This window comes from Lepisosteus oculatus, chromosome 3 (assembly GCF_040954835.1).
Source record: "Lepisosteus oculatus isolate fLepOcu1 chromosome 3, fLepOcu1.hap2, whole genome shotgun sequence".
NCBI classification, from domain to species: Eukaryota; Metazoa; Chordata; class Actinopteri; order Semionotiformes; family Lepisosteidae; genus Lepisosteus; species Lepisosteus oculatus.
In genome coordinates, this window is record NC_090698.1 from 64,149,810 (window position 1) to 64,167,975 (window position 18,166).

Consider the following 18,166-nt stretch of genomic DNA (forward strand, 5'->3'; position numbering starts at 1 on the left):
TCTTATTCTTTAACCACTCAGATGGTTACATCAAAAGTGGTGACATTAAAATATTCTTACTTAAATATTTAGTATTATAACTGTAATTTCGTACAGAAATTCAAGCTTTAATATAAACCCTCAGATACAGCACTGTCTGCTGCTACAGATACATACCAACTCAGTAGAAGATCACATCTTCATTCAGAGTAATGGGATGACAAAGCAGACTGTCATTCCTAAAGAAATGGCATCAAGGGAAAACTCCTCAGATTACACTGGACGTAAGCAATGCTGTTGCTTACAGGAAAATCTGTTGCTGAATGAGCTTCCTTTGATTAGGATAAGAGGATGTGTTTCTCATTGCTTTATGGAATTTAAGTTCATGTGAATAACGCATCTCAAATGTCCTCATTTGGAAGCACATCTGCATTTAATTTGTATAGTAAATGTTCAACCAGGAAGACTCAAATCCCTCACTTCCAAACTGTCTCTGCCTTGTACGTGAATGAAAGTGGTTTTCTTCCTCTCTCTTTTGATTCATCGATCTTTGTTTGCAACAGGTATTACTCCAGCACATCTAGAACTCAAAACTTCAAAATACATTAAAAAATGGTTCTAAACAAAAAGTTAAGAATGAGTGGGCCAAAATGGATTTCCAGACTTTACATTTTCAAAATTTCTATAGTTAGTTCTATAGGACTGCTATAATCACACACTGTTATGCAAAAATGTTTTCATCACACTGCAAAAAATATTAGAGCAGCCCTGCACACAATGAAAAACTGAATCTAGAACTACGGTTATCTTTAGATTTTCATAACATGATCTCAAACGAACAGTTTAAAAAGAGAAAAGTACCGAAAACATATATTTAATGAACACAAGTCCAGTATTTCGTACTTTATGCCCAAAGTGAGGTAGTGCACTGTATATAAGACACTGCTCAAGAAGACAGGAGTAACACACACTCAAGATTACTGGCTTGAAGCCCAGTTCTATTTATACCACATTCTCTCCAGCCTGGGATGGCACCATAATAACACTAATAAGACTGGCAAATGTAAAGCTGAAGTGACCGTTAGTTAGTTAGTTACACTGTTAGTGTACAAGAGAACTGAACATGTTTCATTAATGTTCAATGTTAATTGAGAACCAAGTCATCAATGACGAAGCACACTCCTGTACACGTGATTTAGAAAATTAACTAGATAAACAGGTAAGAATAAGCTGTAGGCCTCAATTTGGCTCCCCCCCCCCCCATCTGCATTTCCTCCCGAAATGGTGACAGTGGATTGAGTGGAGTGGGGAATGAGATTCCCATCTGTCGGGTTAAAAATCCTATACCTGTAGCTCAACAAAAAATCTGATTGGTTTTGAAATGGAACAAAACCTCCCTGAAAACAAACTAACTACAGTGCAATCAAAGAAAATAAAGGGATAGGTTTTGAGAAGAAATAGAACTGTAAATATCCAAGCCTTCATTCAATTACAACACCTCAAATGTGACATGAAAATGTCAAAACGTGGGAAGGATCACAGGGTAGCACATGAGGTCCCGACACTGCTGATAACACCTTTAAAGACGCTCCAGTATTTCTAGTTTGGAAAATTATTTCTCCTGCAGTAATTTTTACCATTTGAAATTCTCCCAATCAACGTTTTAATAGATGTCTGCAAGAGACTTTTGCAGAATTTAATCAAGTAGTTTTCAAATTGCAAACTGCTCTACAATATACTACTCCATGGCAACATCTTTAACATCCATGACTCAACCAAGACAAATAACTTGTGGGACACTGGAACTCCAGAAATACAGGCAGGGTGATAGAGAATCAGAGAAGAGCATGGAAAGAAATTCCAAAGGTAGACTGCCAACACGTTTTAAGTAGTTTTTTTCCCCTACAGGAAGAAAAAACAATACTGTGAAGAGAAAAGAAACAATTCTAAAGTCCTGTAGGATTCCAAACCCCTCCTCCCATTCTTGACAAAGTATCACAGTCCTTTCATAGCGCACTTTCAACTCCCTGTGCTTTCAAAAGCATTTAATTTATCCCTTTTGTTTGCTGCGTCAGGAAGAACAGCCCCTCCCAGCTCCGGTGTAGCATATATAAATATTTGAAATGCACCAAGTTACATGAGAAATATTTAACACTTCGTTTCTTTGGTATTTCTCGCCACTGACTTACGGTCTTCCATTGCGCGCTTTTCCAATTTTGAGATACTGTATCCTGTACTTACTCTCCTAGTGTTAAATATTTTTTTCCCTATTTTAATTGCGAATGTGAAACTTCTTGAAATGCATTGATAAGACCACCTAATCACCCCCCTGCCCCCCAAACCTGGCAGGGGCTGGACAAAATGCGTCGGTTAACTTGGCTGTAGCTAAGCCCCTAAATTATAATAAACCCCACCCTTCCATAATGGGATGACTCATGCAACAGACAATCCTATTCTGCCATGGATTAAACGTAGAGCCTTTGCTATATCGGCAATAATAAATGCGTAACACACCATGACACCTCCAGTACAGTATGTCACCGGATCACATGCGCTGCCGGGAGAAAAAAAAAGAGGAAAATCAAAACAACTTTTGCGGTCCAAGACCTCGTTTGTGAACCGAAAGCAGCTAAATGACCATCACCGGTCCCACAGAATATTTTTAACGTAAATTAAAAAAAAACGGCATCTGCTCCCACTATTTCATCTTAATTGAAGCTAACTTTGTCTTTGGGCTGTGCACCTGCTAGGCATTACTTACACTGAGTGCCCTATCAAAAAGAAATGCTGCCTCATGCATTATGCCACTATCCCAGCAACTTTCACCTTAGCTCCATAGTCATTACCGGAGGTTAAGTCATTACTGAAATTATTTCACGTTATACACAGTATTGCACTGACAGGAAACAAGACACCCATCTGTCTGATGCTACAGTAATTCACTGAATGCAATGGCTACAACGTAGCCTACGACTGATCGAACAGCACATCTTAATGAGACAATTCCCAATTCCTGGCGTTCACAGAGGCATTTAACTAATCTTTTGCATACTGTAGTCAAAGTTGTTAATATTGACTTGAATGTAACTACAGTTAGTTACTAGTAGTATATAGTGTTGCACTTGATACAGTATCAATCGACAGGCCAGATATCAGCTTGCTTGTCTCGGTTCTTCGTAATAACGTAAGATAAGACAATAACAAAGCAGGGAAGCAAAACTAGCAGCAAGGAGAAAAAAAATCATAAACAAAATCTAAGAATCTTAAAACGATTTTCTCGATTTTCAATCCACCACACTAAATCACAATGCAATGTTATTGAGAGACAATGCAAATTAGGTATTCCTTAGCAGCTATATAAAGCTGAACAGCAGCCCATCTCGTATACCTTACTAAAAATGCAATACGGTGACAGACAAATACATAGAAATGTATCCAAAGGATAGAATCTGGTTCCCACAGATGGTGGCCGGCTAGGTTTTGCATTGAGTAGAATTTAGTAACGGTGCAACTTACTGATGCTGCATTTTCACAAGCCTTAAACCGCAATCTGACATCGAAACCAACGCAACACAGGACGTTACTTACTTTTTGGGAGTCCATACTGAGGATGGGTGAGTACCAAAGAGAAAGATCGCGATACAGTTTATGAAGGGGACAAGTTTCTCAGTGATGAAGACGATGTTATCTGTGCTGAACAAGGCGGAGCTCCATGGACATGCGCAGTGAATTTTTCTGCTCCTCTCCCCTCACGTCAAACTCTGAGGCGTACTCGTACGCCTTATTGATATTTATAAGCACCGATCAGACTCTGGTCGACTATCATAGGTAGACATACTGCAATAGAGTCTTAAAAAATGTTTTACCATGAGCGATATTTAATTAAATCATAAATGTTTACCGTTAAGACCCTCACTTTGCCCACAGATTTAACCCGTTAGCATTTGTGGTCAAAATGAGTTGGGTGGGTTCACTTACCTTACTTTTACTGAAATTAATTGATATTCAAAAGCAAAACTCCAAATTAATGTATTTCCCTTTAAAACTACATTAAACCTATGTCCATACTGGCGTTTAAACCTGTAACGTTTTAAAGAAAACTGAAAGGAGTATTAAAGCCAGCCATAATGCATACATTTATACATCTGCTACATTATTTTTATAATGTTGGGAACGATATGTTACAGGAAAGTTAGAAAATGCATAGCTACTTATCATTTTAAGTTTTTGCTTAATCTGAGTAGGAGAAAGATTGAATATATGACGGATTGTACAAAGAAATCATGCGTCGTATTATGCTATCGGTTTAATAACACACAGCTTCTCATTAGCTACAGATAGAAGAAGCACACTGTTGTGGTTTTAAATTAATCTGATAAATATAATCACAGTTGAACGTAAAATAAAAATCTACATTCACAGGTTTGTTCACATTAAAGTAAAAACAGGGCTGTGACATTTTAGCACCGCTTCATGGAACTGTAAAAACGAGGACGGGCGCCTTCCTGTGGTGTTTAAGTAAAATAACAAATATCCTGACAGTCTGGAGTCTTCATCCTTGGTCCTGGAAATCCGATTATTTTCTGCCTTTCGGTGCAGTACTGAGCTCTCGTTTGCGTAACGTACTGTACATCTTGGTTGACATAATGTGTTTAATCAGACCTCCTCAGGGATTTCAGATAAGAATTAGACGGATCAACCGGATACCGAGAAAAGAGAATAATTCAAACCAGAATCTGAGACAGGGTTATCGAACACAACTACAAATTATGAAGAACCAAGCTAATCTAAAATATTGTCAGTGCTGAACGGAACTCGAAGTGTCAAGTTCCTGGTACTCTGTCTCCAACAATGGAGACACCAAATCATTTAGGTTTGCCAAAGATTGTGTCAAACGTGATTAGCAAAACCAATGTTTTGGTTCAATTAAATGATTAAGAACGCAAGTCCGAATGAAAACTAAACACTATGTTGCATTTCTGGACCAGGCTGGAGACTGACATCAATTATATATACACACTGTATTGATAAAAATAAGGAGTCAAAAGTAATTCAAGTTTTCACTGACTCCCTGTTATTGAACAGGCTAACATTGGGGATACTGTATATATTGCACAAGGGAATTAACTCTACATAGTAACAGATGTTCTCATATTAAAAGTATACCTGTAGTGTGTAGCTTGGTATTCTTTAAATATACTACATCTTTACTAATCCCGCTTTCTAGATCGGAGTAATTTGTTAAAAAATGATCATTTTGGTTTGTTTTTAATATTAACAATCATTGACAGCAAAGCTAAACTATGAGAAACAGTGATATTCTCCGTCGTATGCCAAAAAGGAAAGACACGAGTCACACCTACCTGTTGCCCTGTTCATTCGTTTATACCTCCTAAAATTGCCCCCTCCTGCATCACTAGAAACTGACTGCAGAAATCTTTGCTGCATAGCATCACTGCAAAAGTCTAATTCCATATTTAATGTACCATCCGTGCGCAGGAAGATTTCAACACTAGAGGGAGCATTTTGACAGGAAACGGGACTACAAGCTCTCGCGATACAGGACCTCTGGTTGCTGGGTTACGGAGGAAGTGTTCGCAGAAAAGGCTGATCAACGATTACATCAAGACGATTTACAGAAACAAATAGGTATTTTACTTTTTCCTAAGCACTTTTAAAATGCTTCGCTTCGAAGCATTTAAGCTTTGCTGCTTTTCTTAATTCCCTAGAAATCTTAAATCATTTTTTACAACCAGACCTAAGAGGATAACGTTACAGTTGTGTTGCTATGGTATAATCTATCTGTCACCACGCATTAAGGGCTAAACTAAACTCAACTGTTTTGTGCTTTTCACAGGCTGAGAAGAAATATTGTTTTTGCATGCGGGTTTCTACAAAGTGTCTTCAAATGTACCTACACATTGTACAGACTTTTTTGTTATGAATTCTAGTGATTTGTCTTTGTGCGTCTATTTCATATAAATTGAAGACAGAATGTTCTCTGTTTCAATTAACCTCGCATGTTTATAGACATTTTAACTGCTATGAATTAAACTCGATAGTCATGAAACACATGGCGAATGAAACTAACTCGAATTTTTGGGAAAAAGGAGTAATATGTGCGTCTCTTTGTGACGTTAATTGTTATGTGCATAACTAAAGAGAAACCAAGTAATATTATTAAATAATTTAATAAAATAATAATAAAAACTTTATTTTATATAGCGCCTTTAAAAGCCTTCTTAAAGCGGCTTACAAAATGACAACAACAACAATAAAAAAATACACAAGATAAGCAGGATGACAATATACAGTTAGAGGAGACAGTAGAAGTTTGTACTGAATACAGTAGGAGCAGAGGTGTAAATAAAGAACAGAACCAGTTCAGTAAATGCTCTTCTAAAGAAGTTTTTGAGTCTGGATTTGAAGGAGTTGAGAAAAGATGACTCTCTGAGATCCTTGTGGAGAGAGTTCCAGAGTTTAGGGGCTTAACAGGAGAAGTCCCTGTCATCCCTAGAGTGTAGACAGGCTTGGGGGGACAGTTAGGAGACCAGAGTCAGAAGAAGGTTGTGAGGTGGGGAGTAGAGAGAAAATAGCTCAGACAGGGACTGAGGTGCCAAGCCATGCAGAGTCTGATAGGTGAGCATGAGGATTTTGAAGTCGGCACGAAACTTGACAGGAAGCCAGTGCAAGGACTCCAGGATAGGAGTAATGTGATCACTTGCACTAGACCTGGTCAGGATTCTGGCTGCTGAACTTGTTAATATAAGTGTACAGTAAACTTGTATTAATAAGTAGCAGGCCAATGTCATATCATCACACTTCTGTATATGCGTGTCGTCACGGTCTGTGGCCTCATCTCTTCCTGCAGCTGTTGGAAGTCAAACATGGCAACTCAGAGGCCACCTTCAGGGCGCCCGATGAGTCGGGGTGGGCCAGCGCCGGGCCCTGGAAGACCACCTACTGCAGTCAGACCCCCAGCGACAGCCATCCGAGTGGGGACTGGGGTGAGAAATCAGATCTCCCCACCGCTGGTCGCAGCCATGACACCACATTGTCTCTGCAGAACATTGGCAGTGTGTTTGAAGACAACGACATTTAGTACCGGGAATGCTTACTCTTCAGCTTCAATATCGTTCATGTGTCGTGGAAAAATGTCATGGAAAATAGTGGAATGATCACACCTCAAAGTGAAAGAGAAAAAAGTCACTGTTTAAAATTAGGATGTCGTCTTCGTTTCAGATTGTAACACAAAGTTTAAAATTTAGTAAAGCTAGGTGATAATCTATTTATTGGTAATGTTAAGTGCAGTTTTCTACACTTATTTTTAATTGTTCTGTAAAAGTTGACAAGCCTTGGTTTTGTCATTTGATTTGTTTTTGGTAATTAAGAAATGCACATCTGCCTCGCATAAAAATGCATAATAAAGGTCCTAATCGGGGTAGGTCACATAGGTAACAGAGTAGGTATTAGACTTATCTGGACAAGTAAACTTGGCCGTTTAGTAAGTAGTTAGATGATGCTCTTGTTGGTAGGGACGCAGCTATGCACGGTGTTTTTATGCAGTATATTGCATCCTTAAGTGAACTTCATGAACATGTTACAGGTCCCCCCTGGAACTGGACGCCCAGGGACCCGTGGAGGCCCTATAGTAAACCCAGGCTTGCTTTCTGCTCCTATCAAAGTAGCGGACCGGCCAGTCACCCAGCAAGGCCTGAGTGGCATGAAGACTGGGATGAAAGGTATCTTCTTATCCTATGCTGGCCGGCTAGTAACTTAAAAAAAATCACAACTCTGACGAATACAAAAAGGTTTTGATTTCTTCTTCATTTAAAAACTTTGGATGAAGTGTTTGATACCCTCTATTTTGATATTACCTTCATATCATGTCAGCAACAAGAACACTGATAGATTAAGCGGAAGGCTGATTCCCCAGCATTCTTTACAACTGCCCTTTGTAAACTGATATCCACAGATTAAGTAGAGTTAAATGTCTTTCTGCTTGATACAACTGTTGTTCTACATAGCTGACATATCCTGGTGTATTTCCTTCCAGGTGTAACAGATAAACCTTGAATGTATAACTGTAGTACATCACATTGAAAATCCATCCCCAAGTCCAAGTTTCTGTAGTGCATTTGTATATTTGATTTAATACAAAGGCTTTAAATACACTGTGCAGTCCGGACTGAATGTGTTGCTGAATAATTTTTAACATGTTTTTCATTTTTAGGACCACAGAGGCAAATCTTAGACAAATCATATTATCTTGGACTTCTCAGGTATACAAAAACAGAGTGCTATTACATTTTACAAATAATGTTCCTTCACAAAAAATGCTTGGAAAACGATTTGTTTTATTTTTTGTCCTGACAGGAGTAAAATAAATGAACTTACAACTGAGACTGGTAAACTGCAAAAGGAAATAGACACTTTCAATCAGGAGAATTCTGTCTATCTGTCATATGAAAAAAGGTTTGTACCACATCGTGTAATCTGGATCCTCTTAAAACACAGATCAAGGTTTTTTTATTTCAAAGCATTAGACACACTGATGTTTGTGGTTGGCATTTCCCTAACTCTCTGATTAATTCCTTTGATTAATCATTATCACTACACTGTGCATGTTGACTCTTCTTTAATTTTTCTGCTTCAAACTCAAATTCTGTTCTTAAAGCAAACAACTTTCCACTACTTTCTCTTGTGCATTGTTATTAGTGGGAAACCTCTAATAACCTCTAACCTCTTTCAAAATTATTCAAAAAATGTTTTGTAAAACATTGCCAAGTTCATCATGTCAAAAGCAACATGAATTCAGCAGTTTCAAATATTTTTAATGGGTGTTAATCTCAAAGAGTAAGGGATGATGAGAGAACAAGTAAGAGTATTTTCTTTTCCAAAATATCTCATTTACTTTTGCTGAGTGTACCTTTAAACCCTATGGGACATCCATTAGTTTGTGTAAGAGAGCATATTCAAGTCTTTTGAAATATTGAATCGAAATCACTAATTATTGAAACTTTCTTTACAGAGCTGAAGCTCTTGCCTCTGAAATTAAGGATATGCAAGGACAACTGGCAGATTATAACATGGTAACTGCTGGTTACAATGGTTTTTGTCATCTTAGCTTTTCCTTAAAGCAGAATAATTTTTATCATTTGTCTTTTTACTTTGCCAATCTCTATGTGATCGTGATACATAGTCAGTCCGTGATTTTCTTTAGTCCAGATTCCCGTAATTATACCATTCCAATCTTATTGTGAGATCACTCATAATCTCTCACTCACTCAGGCCATACGAGAAAAGAAAATAAAAGGTTTAAAAATGAGAGGAGGCTTTTTTGCCCTTACAGCTTCTTTGAGTGCTAATATCTAATTAACCTCAAGGTATTTCCCGAAAGAAGGTAAGGTATAATCTTTGACTTCCTCAAACCTTAGTGTACAAATGCCTCCTTTTTCAGTTTTAAATGCACTCCCCCTTAGTTTCTCTTTGTGTCTTCTGGTTTGTGTTTCACTTAAGAAGGCCATTGATTTGGCTTATTCAGTTACAGGATTTTCTACACCTGCATCAGGTATCTGTTTATGTGCTACACGCTCAGTTGCTAATATGTTAAGTAGTTTCTGGAGATAATTCTATGCATTTAAAAAAAGTGTTTACAATTTAATGATGGTTTAGAAAGTGACTACATTCGAACAATTTATGCTTCTTCAGAATAAGCATGATTACACATTAGTGAGGACAGCAATATTGCAGTTTTCTGGTCAGGATATTTTATATTAATTCTCAGGGTTGCGTATGTGTGTTGTAATGTGTTAATGTATATACTATAATAGTAAACACATTTTGTATCAGTGCTCTCTACTGATCAGTGCTGCTCTTCTTTCACTAGAAACTAAGTTAATATAATTACATGTAATGTAAACTTTACATTGAGTAACTGAATGATCAATATTTTTTAAAGAAAAAAAACTATCTTTATCATATACTGTATATTAATCTCTATATATTGTGGAATCATGAAAAACAATCTGTTATTATGTTTTTCTGTTTTTACACTAACAAGGTTGTAGCTTCAAGCAACATTATCATAATTTATTAATTGTTTTGTATTTCAACTTTTAGCTTGTGGACAAACTAAACACCAACACTGAGATGGATGAAGTGATAAATGACTTTAATATGGTATGTAAATTCAATTTGCATAGTAACCTTGTAATTTATAGGAAGTGCCATCCAAAGATCCCATATTGCCGTTTATAAAAGTAGGAGTATCAATCCCACTGTACTTCCTAAATTTCACAATGAACTTGCACAATCTGGCATCCCTAAGGTCCCCCCTTTGATTCAGTTGCTGAAGCAATTTCTGTACGTGATATGCTGTGTAGTAGGACTCCAGAAACAGTGGTGTCAAGCACTTCGTAAATACTAGGAATCTGTAAAATTAATAAAAGTCTATAAATTTGACATAAAAGTGAGGCAAGAAAATAACCAGGTTTATTTAACATTCCAGTACATATTTTAAACAAGCATAAATATATCAATGCATAAAATAGAAAACTCATTTTAACTCAAATTATTTTTTTTACAGCTTAGAGGACAAAATGATCGAGAAGCCCAAAGTATTGATGTCATCTTCACAGAGAGACGTGAGTAAGTATTGTATATATACTATATATACTAAAATATAACTGTAAAGCATATTTTTAGACTGTTGGTACAAGGTTTCACTTTATCATTTTACTACCGTGCCTGCCTTTCAAGCAGTAGAGTAATATAGGAAGTAATTATTCTTTATGTGGTTTCTCTTGCATGTAAGTCAAGTTTGTAACATCTAATGTAATTACTGCAAAAAAATAAAATGACGTGTACTCTTGTCCACTCATATTTAGCTTGTGACTTTGGACAGACCAGTGACATTCACCACTCTAACTAGATTATATGAAGATATATATTTAAGCAAGTATGATGGAGCAGAATTTTTAGATCACCTAATTTTAGCCAACATGTTTTAATCCATGGCTTCAGCTACTCAAGATACAGATGCCCTGGATATTTAGCTCTGTTGAAAACTAATGCAGTTTGCTTGTATATTAAGCTGACATGCGAGGAACAGCTGTTCTGCTGCCTTTGCTGTTGAAAGTAAAAGGGAATGCTTTGGGAATGAGATACTTCTCATTTAATTGTATTGTTAAACATATATATTAAGAATCTCTTAATTTATTAACTAGCATAAAAGATTTGATCATTTTGTTGTATAAAGGTACAGGCTGACAAAATTGAGTTGAAATATTTAGTAAATTTAATTTGTACATTTCACATTCAAAAATAAAAATAGTTCCCTGATTTAACTACAAACTTCCCTGACAGCGAAACATGTCCATACTTTATACATTAAATTTACATTGATAAAAATATCAGCCATTAACATGTTAATTTTTAAAAAATTGAATAAAATAACTTTAAACCTTTCCCATTTGTAGGGTAAGAGACATGTCAAAAGTCAGTACAGGATACTCAATATCAAAATGACATTGTGGACAAAAGCAGTAGTAAAAACTGTAAACTGAACAATAATTCTGTATTTAATATTATTACTTTTTATAGTCCATTTGCTACTTGCTTAGGTCATCAACTAATGGTATTCACTTCCGAATGTGAATACTATAAAGGTTTTTTTAAAACTTTTTTTTGAAAGTATCATAAACAGCCGAACAGTTATTATTTTGTTAAAGCAGAAACCAACAGTAGACAAGCTTCATTACTTATAAATGATTCCCTTAAAAGCAATGGATTATGTCCTTGAAACCAGAATGAACAGATAATCTACATAAAGGCAATTGTTTAGATCTATTTGAAGGTTGCAGCAGCAGATACTATACTTTCATATAATGCATTACCAATAAAAGCAAAATAACTGTTGCTGTCTTACATAAATGCATGTGTCATTGGATTTAATTGACTTATGACTTATTTCTCAGACCACCTTATTAGACCTTATAAATATTTCTCAGACCACCTTATTTAATTAAATGTCATTCATGTATTTGCACTTTCTTCAAAATCAGCTGTTTCTATATACCCATCCTCAATGAATCCATCTTCGTCATCAGCTGCAGTTTTTGAGTCTTGTGTATTGGTGGTCAGCTGTGCTGTGTCCATGCCGAAATGAGAATAGTGACTTGTGTTGAAGAGCTCGGGGTCTTCCTCCCGCAGTCTCTGGTGCCGGTAGTTGAAGAACAGCTTGTACCATGAGGGAGACTTCACAGCACACGCTATGACCACTGACGTGCTCAGAGCTATTAACACCACACCCAGGAGAAAGTGCCAGCTGTTTCCAACAGGTGGATGGTCTGTCCCCATATAGCAGAAGCAAGAAAAAAAACTTTTATTTCTATATACCACACACTGCTACTGACCTATGAATCACTAACCCACCAATGAGTTTGCGTTAGTGCTCAGATAAATTGAAAATATGTTCTCTTATGAGCAAAATTGATCATACTAAAAATCCGAAAACAATAAATGAAGTTAGCTTGAACAATCTAACTGAGATTTAGGTATACGGTTTGTGACAATAAACTGATATACTCTTTTTTTACATCAAAAACCTTTTACACTAGTGTGTATGCTTTTCAGTATAGATTTAAGTAATACAAACAAATGCAAATACTCAAAAACTCAATCTACAATAGGGTGTAACAGTTTTGCCACTTCTTCTAGCTAATATTTCCAGCTAATGGTTGCAGAGGTCTGTGGAGCATTGTAAAATCATAACTTTAAGAAGGAAAAACCACTCTACCAATTCCTAGAAACAGGACATTGTTTTCAGCAACAGTGTCATTCAAACATTATGTAGAAGCAACAGAATTTCTCTGGGAACCATTTAGAGTGGAAACTGGTGAAAGCTGTGAAACTGGTGAAAGGTTAGCCCTAGAAAAGCAAGGTAGATAAGCCAAACGGTGTTTGTTGTCTTGTTTATAACATGTCTTATGGATTTTGGTGGGCTGTAGTAGCCTCTCAAATAGTTTTGAAACTTGTTATAGGTTTATGACTTGAGTTTTTAAAGTGATGTGTTATCTTAAGGGTACAGTACCTGATGGTTTCTTGTTGCTCCCAGTGGTGGCATATAGCGAAGAAAAAGGTGATGGGTGCACACTGGTGCCTGATCTGAGCGGGGTGTTTGGGAATGGAGTTGTTTTTATTTCAGTGGACTTGTTGACTGAACACAAAGTGTTGTTCTCCAGCAGAATTCCAATTCTCATTCCTGCAAGTTCTTTTGGGTTTACACATGTGGTTGAGTTCTGGTTTTCTGAAATAAGAAAAGAACGGAGGAAGAACCATAACTTTATACACCACAGTGGTAGTTTTGAACATAATCAAACCCACTGTTGAGGGAGATGCCTTTACCCTTCATCTTAATTAGTATCTGATCAAACTGTTTCTGATCATTTGGCTTCACCAAAGGGTCTAACAATCATCCATGCATCTTTATAAACAGATCTTGTCTCAGAGGTTTTGTACAAATGCTAGATAGACCATAATTTTGTACACACAGGCATTCTTTGTGGTGGAATTTAAACTTTAAACTGTGCACATGATCTGTAATTATTCAAACAAACAGCTCAAATTAATTGAAATCAAGATGTCAAAATGTTTTCTGAGTTTAAGCTTAATATGGTAATTATTTATTGATTTCAAATTTCAGTATACTGTCAAAAGTTATAAAACATCAGTATTAAGTGCTGTAGATGAATGTTTAAAGTGATGCAAAATGAATAGAGAGAATATTGTATTCGATATGATGTTCCATATGGATTATTTTAAAAGTAGGCTTCGTCCATGTTCTTCATTAGAGCAAATGCAAATAAGTTCCCATAATTTCCTGATTTTGTGTTTGATTATTCTTATATTGATATAATGATGTTTGTGACTTGCAGCAGATAGGCTTTTTAGAAAAGGTTAGTAAAGATTCATTATGGAACCAAGAACAGACTTAAAGACTTAGATTTTATGATAGAATTCTGTTTGATTTGGTAATGCTCATTTCTGAAAAACAATTATTGAATTATTGGTGGAAAGAATGTTGTTAGCAATATTGCCAGTAGGTGGTGTCTGTTCATCACTACCACACTATTAGTAATTGATGCTGCCCTTTGGAGTGCACTATGCTCTTTGCGACAGTGGACTTGCAAGCTTGCATTAGCAGGTGTGATGAATGTTTTGTACACTGCAAACAGACTAATGTTCTACTCTGTGGAGTTCCTTGCTGACTGTTTTCGATGAAACAGGCTCTTTTCACTGCAGGTTAGAATCTGTAGTCAATTGATGTGCAGTTGCTCACTTTTTTTCTTGTTCTTTGACTTAATACTCACATCACCATGCTGATGATGTCTTTCCCTCAGAGTTCCATGCTGATGTTACCTTAGACACTGTTGCTCTTGAAGCTGTCTTGATCACTGACTTTGCTGCCAAATACACCCCAATAATCACTCCTCTTTCACGGTCACTCTTGCTTCGATGTATTGCCTATAACCATTCTTGCATGATTATAGGCAATCAAGCCTGTCTAACATTTTTGAATGTGACTCAAAGCATGCTTCATGTTGAGCAGCAGCCACATCATTCTGGGGAATATGGTTCAAACAAAGATCTCCATTTTGTCTGATCTAATGCCTTCTTACAATAGTTATACTGGTAAACTGGTTATACATTGACCTTTATACATTGTTTGGTCTCCTACCTGTACCATTATGAATTCCCGTTTTCATTTCATTACAGTTATCGTCTATGAGGCAAAAAACACGTCTGCATTTAAAACCACCTGGCATTCTAATATTTTTATCTAAGGAATGTGATTTCTTACTCTAATATGGACCACCAAAATATACGTAACATAATTTCCATGTGGTAAATTAGAGTCTGGTGCATTTGATTGGTACAGCACCTTTTATACAACCACCCTTAAGCTGCAAACATAATGTAAAATTGGGGGTTTTCAAGGGGTATATTTAAGTGAAGATCACTTCAGATGAAAACCTATATTAATTAAAATTAAATGTGACATCTCAGTCCGTTTAATTCATATTATTTTTAAATTGTTACATTGTATCTCAATGCTTTATAGATTTACTATCACTACAAAATAAGCAAGAAGTTGTAACAGGTAGTGGTTGTAGAAATACATTATAAAAAATAAATAATGTAACCAAAATATGAATATTATTTAAATACACAAATACATTAGGTTTTTGTGTATTTAGGTTTTAGGTTTATTTCCTTTTCATTATTAATGTAGTTAATTTAATTGGTTCACAAAAAGGGCAGAAAAACAGCAGATCAGAATCAAGTTAATCTCTTACCTATCTTGACAGTGTGTTTTTTTAGCTGTCTCAGTTGCCCTATCAGTTTACAAGTGCAGTTCCAGGGATTATCCTCCAGATTGACAGTGGCTTGTTGTAGGGTTGTGAATGTGCCTTCTTCAAGAGACTCAAGTCTGTTGCCTTGCAGGGACAGAATCTTTAGGCTGGTTAAATTGGCAAAAACCTCTGCCTTCAGAGACCTTAACTGATTATGGCAAAGGTATAATTCTTGTAATTTGTCCAGGCCAGTAAAAGCTTTTGGTTCAATTCTACTGATGCTGTTGTAAGCAATATTGAGGATCTTTAACTCAGACAGGCTGTCAAATACGTGGCCAGGCAAAGCTGATATATTATTATTGTTGAGATACAGTTCTGTTAATTTTGAATATTTTTTCAGAGTTTCAATGTCTTGTATCTTTATGACAATGTTATTATAGCTCACATTTAGCTTTGTAATATTCCAGAAATCCTTGTCAGGAATGGATGTAAGTGTTCCATTGCTAGAGTCATCTTTCTGTAAAATAAAGAAAAAATATTTGAAGTGTATTATTAAAGCTTTATATATTATTTTCTTGTTATTCTTGAAAATTATATACAGTATGTGTAATTCTGGAATTGTTAAAAATGGTAAATTATGAATTCACTGTATAATAGCAAAAACTGGTACTAGGGATCAGATATATTTGTATCTTATGTAAAAAATACTTGAAGTTGCTTAGGCATGTTTAAATAATTTACTGCAGTATCTTGTATTATTTTGTTTCTCAATAAATTCAGCTGTACCGTGTCTTTTAATGTTTTTGGCACTTCATATCTGAAAAGCATTTATCAGATAGTAAATCAAATTGTTTCATTTGTGTCTTGCCAGACTAGTAAATTAGATTATTCAGATTTTACTGAAAATTGCAGAGAATACATTTTAGTTTGTGGACTTTCTTAATCACAAACACTGAAAATACAATAGCTTCTGATACATATGGTATGTTTAATATACAACACAATAGGTTTACGTTTAATATGCACCACAATGTTGTTAAGCATTAATATGACAATGGATTAATAATCTCCAGTTTATCTGAAAAACAGTTAGTTAAGTACACCCTGCAACTTACGATTCCAACAGCAGATCCAAAAGTCCCAAACATATATCCCATCAATGCAAACTGCAGGTAGGCGGCAGCCATAGTTGTTCCTTTTGCTGAAATATGTAGTCTTAATTTTATTTCTTGTACAGCTGCAGCAGAGTAATATAAAATAACAAATTATAATTATCCAATAAAAATCTTGGTAGATGTCCAGTGTGTTAAAAGTGTTTTGCGCTTTGTGTATTTCCAGCATTTACCAACCACATTATGACGTATTTATAAACGACGTATGTACTCTGAAGGATCGCTTCTTTCTCTAAGTCTAACAGCTTTCCTGTTGCTTGTTATCTTCCAACATGTCTGTGCATACTCCTTATTCTGTGGTTAAGCATTGTCAGCAACAACAGTAAATATACACATGACATGAGTTGGCTGGTGTGAAGCTCACAGTTTTAACTGCTTGCAAAACACTGCTGGAGTTTAAAGTCTAGAGAAAATTATGTGAAGGCCTTACTTTTTACAAACAACAAACAGATCAACAAATTCTGTACAATACAATGTTGTTGACTCAGCCAGTAATAATAGATAATACTTATGTTCATGAATAGTTATTATGTGCTTTGTAGAATTATTTCCTTTCTATTAACAAAATAAATATAACCTAGTAGTTTTCTGCATTAAATTCAGTTGAACATAGGCATTCATTTTTATATTGTTAAATTTGAATTTAAATTTATCATCAGAATGTTCCTTCTTTTAAATACTGTAAGTCCGAAGATTAATGATATTTCACCAGTCTTCTTGTTGATTTTATTATTTTAGGTAGGATAAGGTATTTAAAGAAGGATAAACATTATTATCTTAATTTAGCAGGACTGACCACCATATAAATGGTGGAAACCCAAAATACAGTTTTTCATTAAACTAAAGAGGCCTTTATTAGTATTTTTCTCCATAAGCCTAATTAAGTAACTATAATTCTCACACAGAAAAAAGCTGGTATGAGAAACTATCCCAGCAACCAATTGTAATAAATGTAATGCATGTTATACTTCAGTGCTAACATGAACTTCTTCCGCTAAAAATATGCAGTCTAAAGTTAAGAATAAAAATATTAAAAATTCAAATCTTCTGGCATTTCAAAATAAAGTAATTCCTTTTATTATTGAATTTGATTTGATAGATGTGCCTATGATTTAAAGAGCATTTCATTACATACCTGGAAATAAATAAAGATGAAGGATCTTAGTTGTTATTGTAATTCTCCATGGAAGTTTCAAATGCTCAAGCTCTGAAAGTGACTGCATAGAGACCTTTGAACTAGATAATAAAAAGTTTTTTTAAATGGTAGCTAAAGATTGACTACTGTTTTTGTAGGTGTCACATATGAGTAAGTTTTATCAAGCTATTGCTCTCATTTGAGTTTTCAAAGAAGCCTATTTGAAATGGGCTTTTGACCTATTGTAAAATCATGTTAAGTGTTGTTTTATCATTTAAATATGTTAATGTGGAGAATACATATGGAAATTTTTGTTCGATACACAGTATTCAATTGGAGGAAATTACAGTGCTATGTTGATGCGTAAAAATATATATCCTGTAAACACAAAAGAAAAAGAAAATGAAAAGCATGTTGAAATAGAAAATGTGCAGTGTCTTGTGATCTATTGCTGTTGTATAATTTGTGTAATATATTTTTTATTTGTTTGACTCAGAATAGAAGTTAGCTATTATTAAAAATTA

At 35.4% G+C, this 18,166-nt stretch overlaps 3 protein-coding genes across 12 annotated transcripts in view; 1 reads left to right on the plus strand and 2 right to left on the minus strand.

The window, feature by feature from the left end:
• fsd1l (fibronectin type III and SPRY domain containing 1-like) overlaps positions 1 to 5,436 on the minus strand; it is a 42,610-nt gene extending 37,174 nt beyond the window's left edge. For 6 of the 7 annotated variants that reach the window (XM_015362470.2, XM_015362464.2, XM_069187360.1 and 3 more), the window contains exon 1: positions 3,568 to 3,704. In XM_015362470.2, the coding sequence (XP_015217956.1) occupies positions 3,568 to 3,582 (15 nt within the window). In that variant the 5' untranslated portion in view covers positions 3,583 to 3,704. Of the gene's footprint in view, positions 1 to 3,567; positions 3,705 to 5,342 lie in introns of those variants that run through there. The other variant, XM_069187361.1, reaches the window with a different exon arrangement.
• Positions 5,437 to 5,530: 94 nt separating this feature from the next.
• Positions 5,531 to 18,166, plus strand: part of ift74 (intraflagellar transport 74) — a 31,939-nt gene continuing 19,303 nt past the window's right edge. The window contains exons 1-8 of the mRNA XM_006626577.3: positions 5,531 to 5,628; positions 6,851 to 6,986; positions 7,586 to 7,721; positions 8,213 to 8,261; positions 8,356 to 8,454; positions 9,011 to 9,071; positions 10,102 to 10,161; positions 10,568 to 10,629. Coding sequence (XP_006626640.1) covers positions 6,867 to 6,986; positions 7,586 to 7,721; positions 8,213 to 8,261; positions 8,356 to 8,454; positions 9,011 to 9,071; positions 10,102 to 10,161; positions 10,568 to 10,629 — 587 coding nt within the window. The 5' untranslated portion in view covers positions 5,531 to 5,628; positions 6,851 to 6,866. The remainder of the gene's footprint in view (positions 5,629 to 6,850; positions 6,987 to 7,585; positions 7,722 to 8,212; positions 8,262 to 8,355; positions 8,455 to 9,010; positions 9,072 to 10,101; positions 10,162 to 10,567; positions 10,630 to 18,166) is intronic.
• Positions 11,256 to 17,749, minus strand: LOC107079323 (leucine-rich repeat-containing protein 19-like). 4 transcript variants are annotated; one of them, XR_011189102.1, is made up of 6 exons: positions 17,643 to 17,749; positions 16,451 to 16,572; positions 15,339 to 15,852; positions 14,352 to 14,444; positions 13,073 to 13,288; positions 11,256 to 12,329 (listed from the first exon to the last, which is right to left on the minus strand). XR_011189102.1 is itself a non-coding variant. In XM_015362489.2 (5 exons), the coding sequence occupies exons 1-5, from the start codon at positions 17,728 to 17,730 to the stop codon at positions 12,016 to 12,018; spliced, it is 1,254 nt and encodes a 417-aa protein (XP_015217975.1). In that variant the 5' UTR covers positions 17,731 to 17,749; the 3' UTR covers positions 11,256 to 12,015. The 4 variants fall into 4 exon arrangements, 3 of the variants coding, with proteins under 3 accessions (XP_015217975.1, XP_015217983.1, XP_069043464.1); XM_015362489.2 differs by lacking the exon at positions 14,352 to 14,444; XM_015362497.2 differs by lacking the exon at positions 14,352 to 14,444 and having other exon boundaries at positions 16,451 to 16,536; positions 17,643 to 17,747.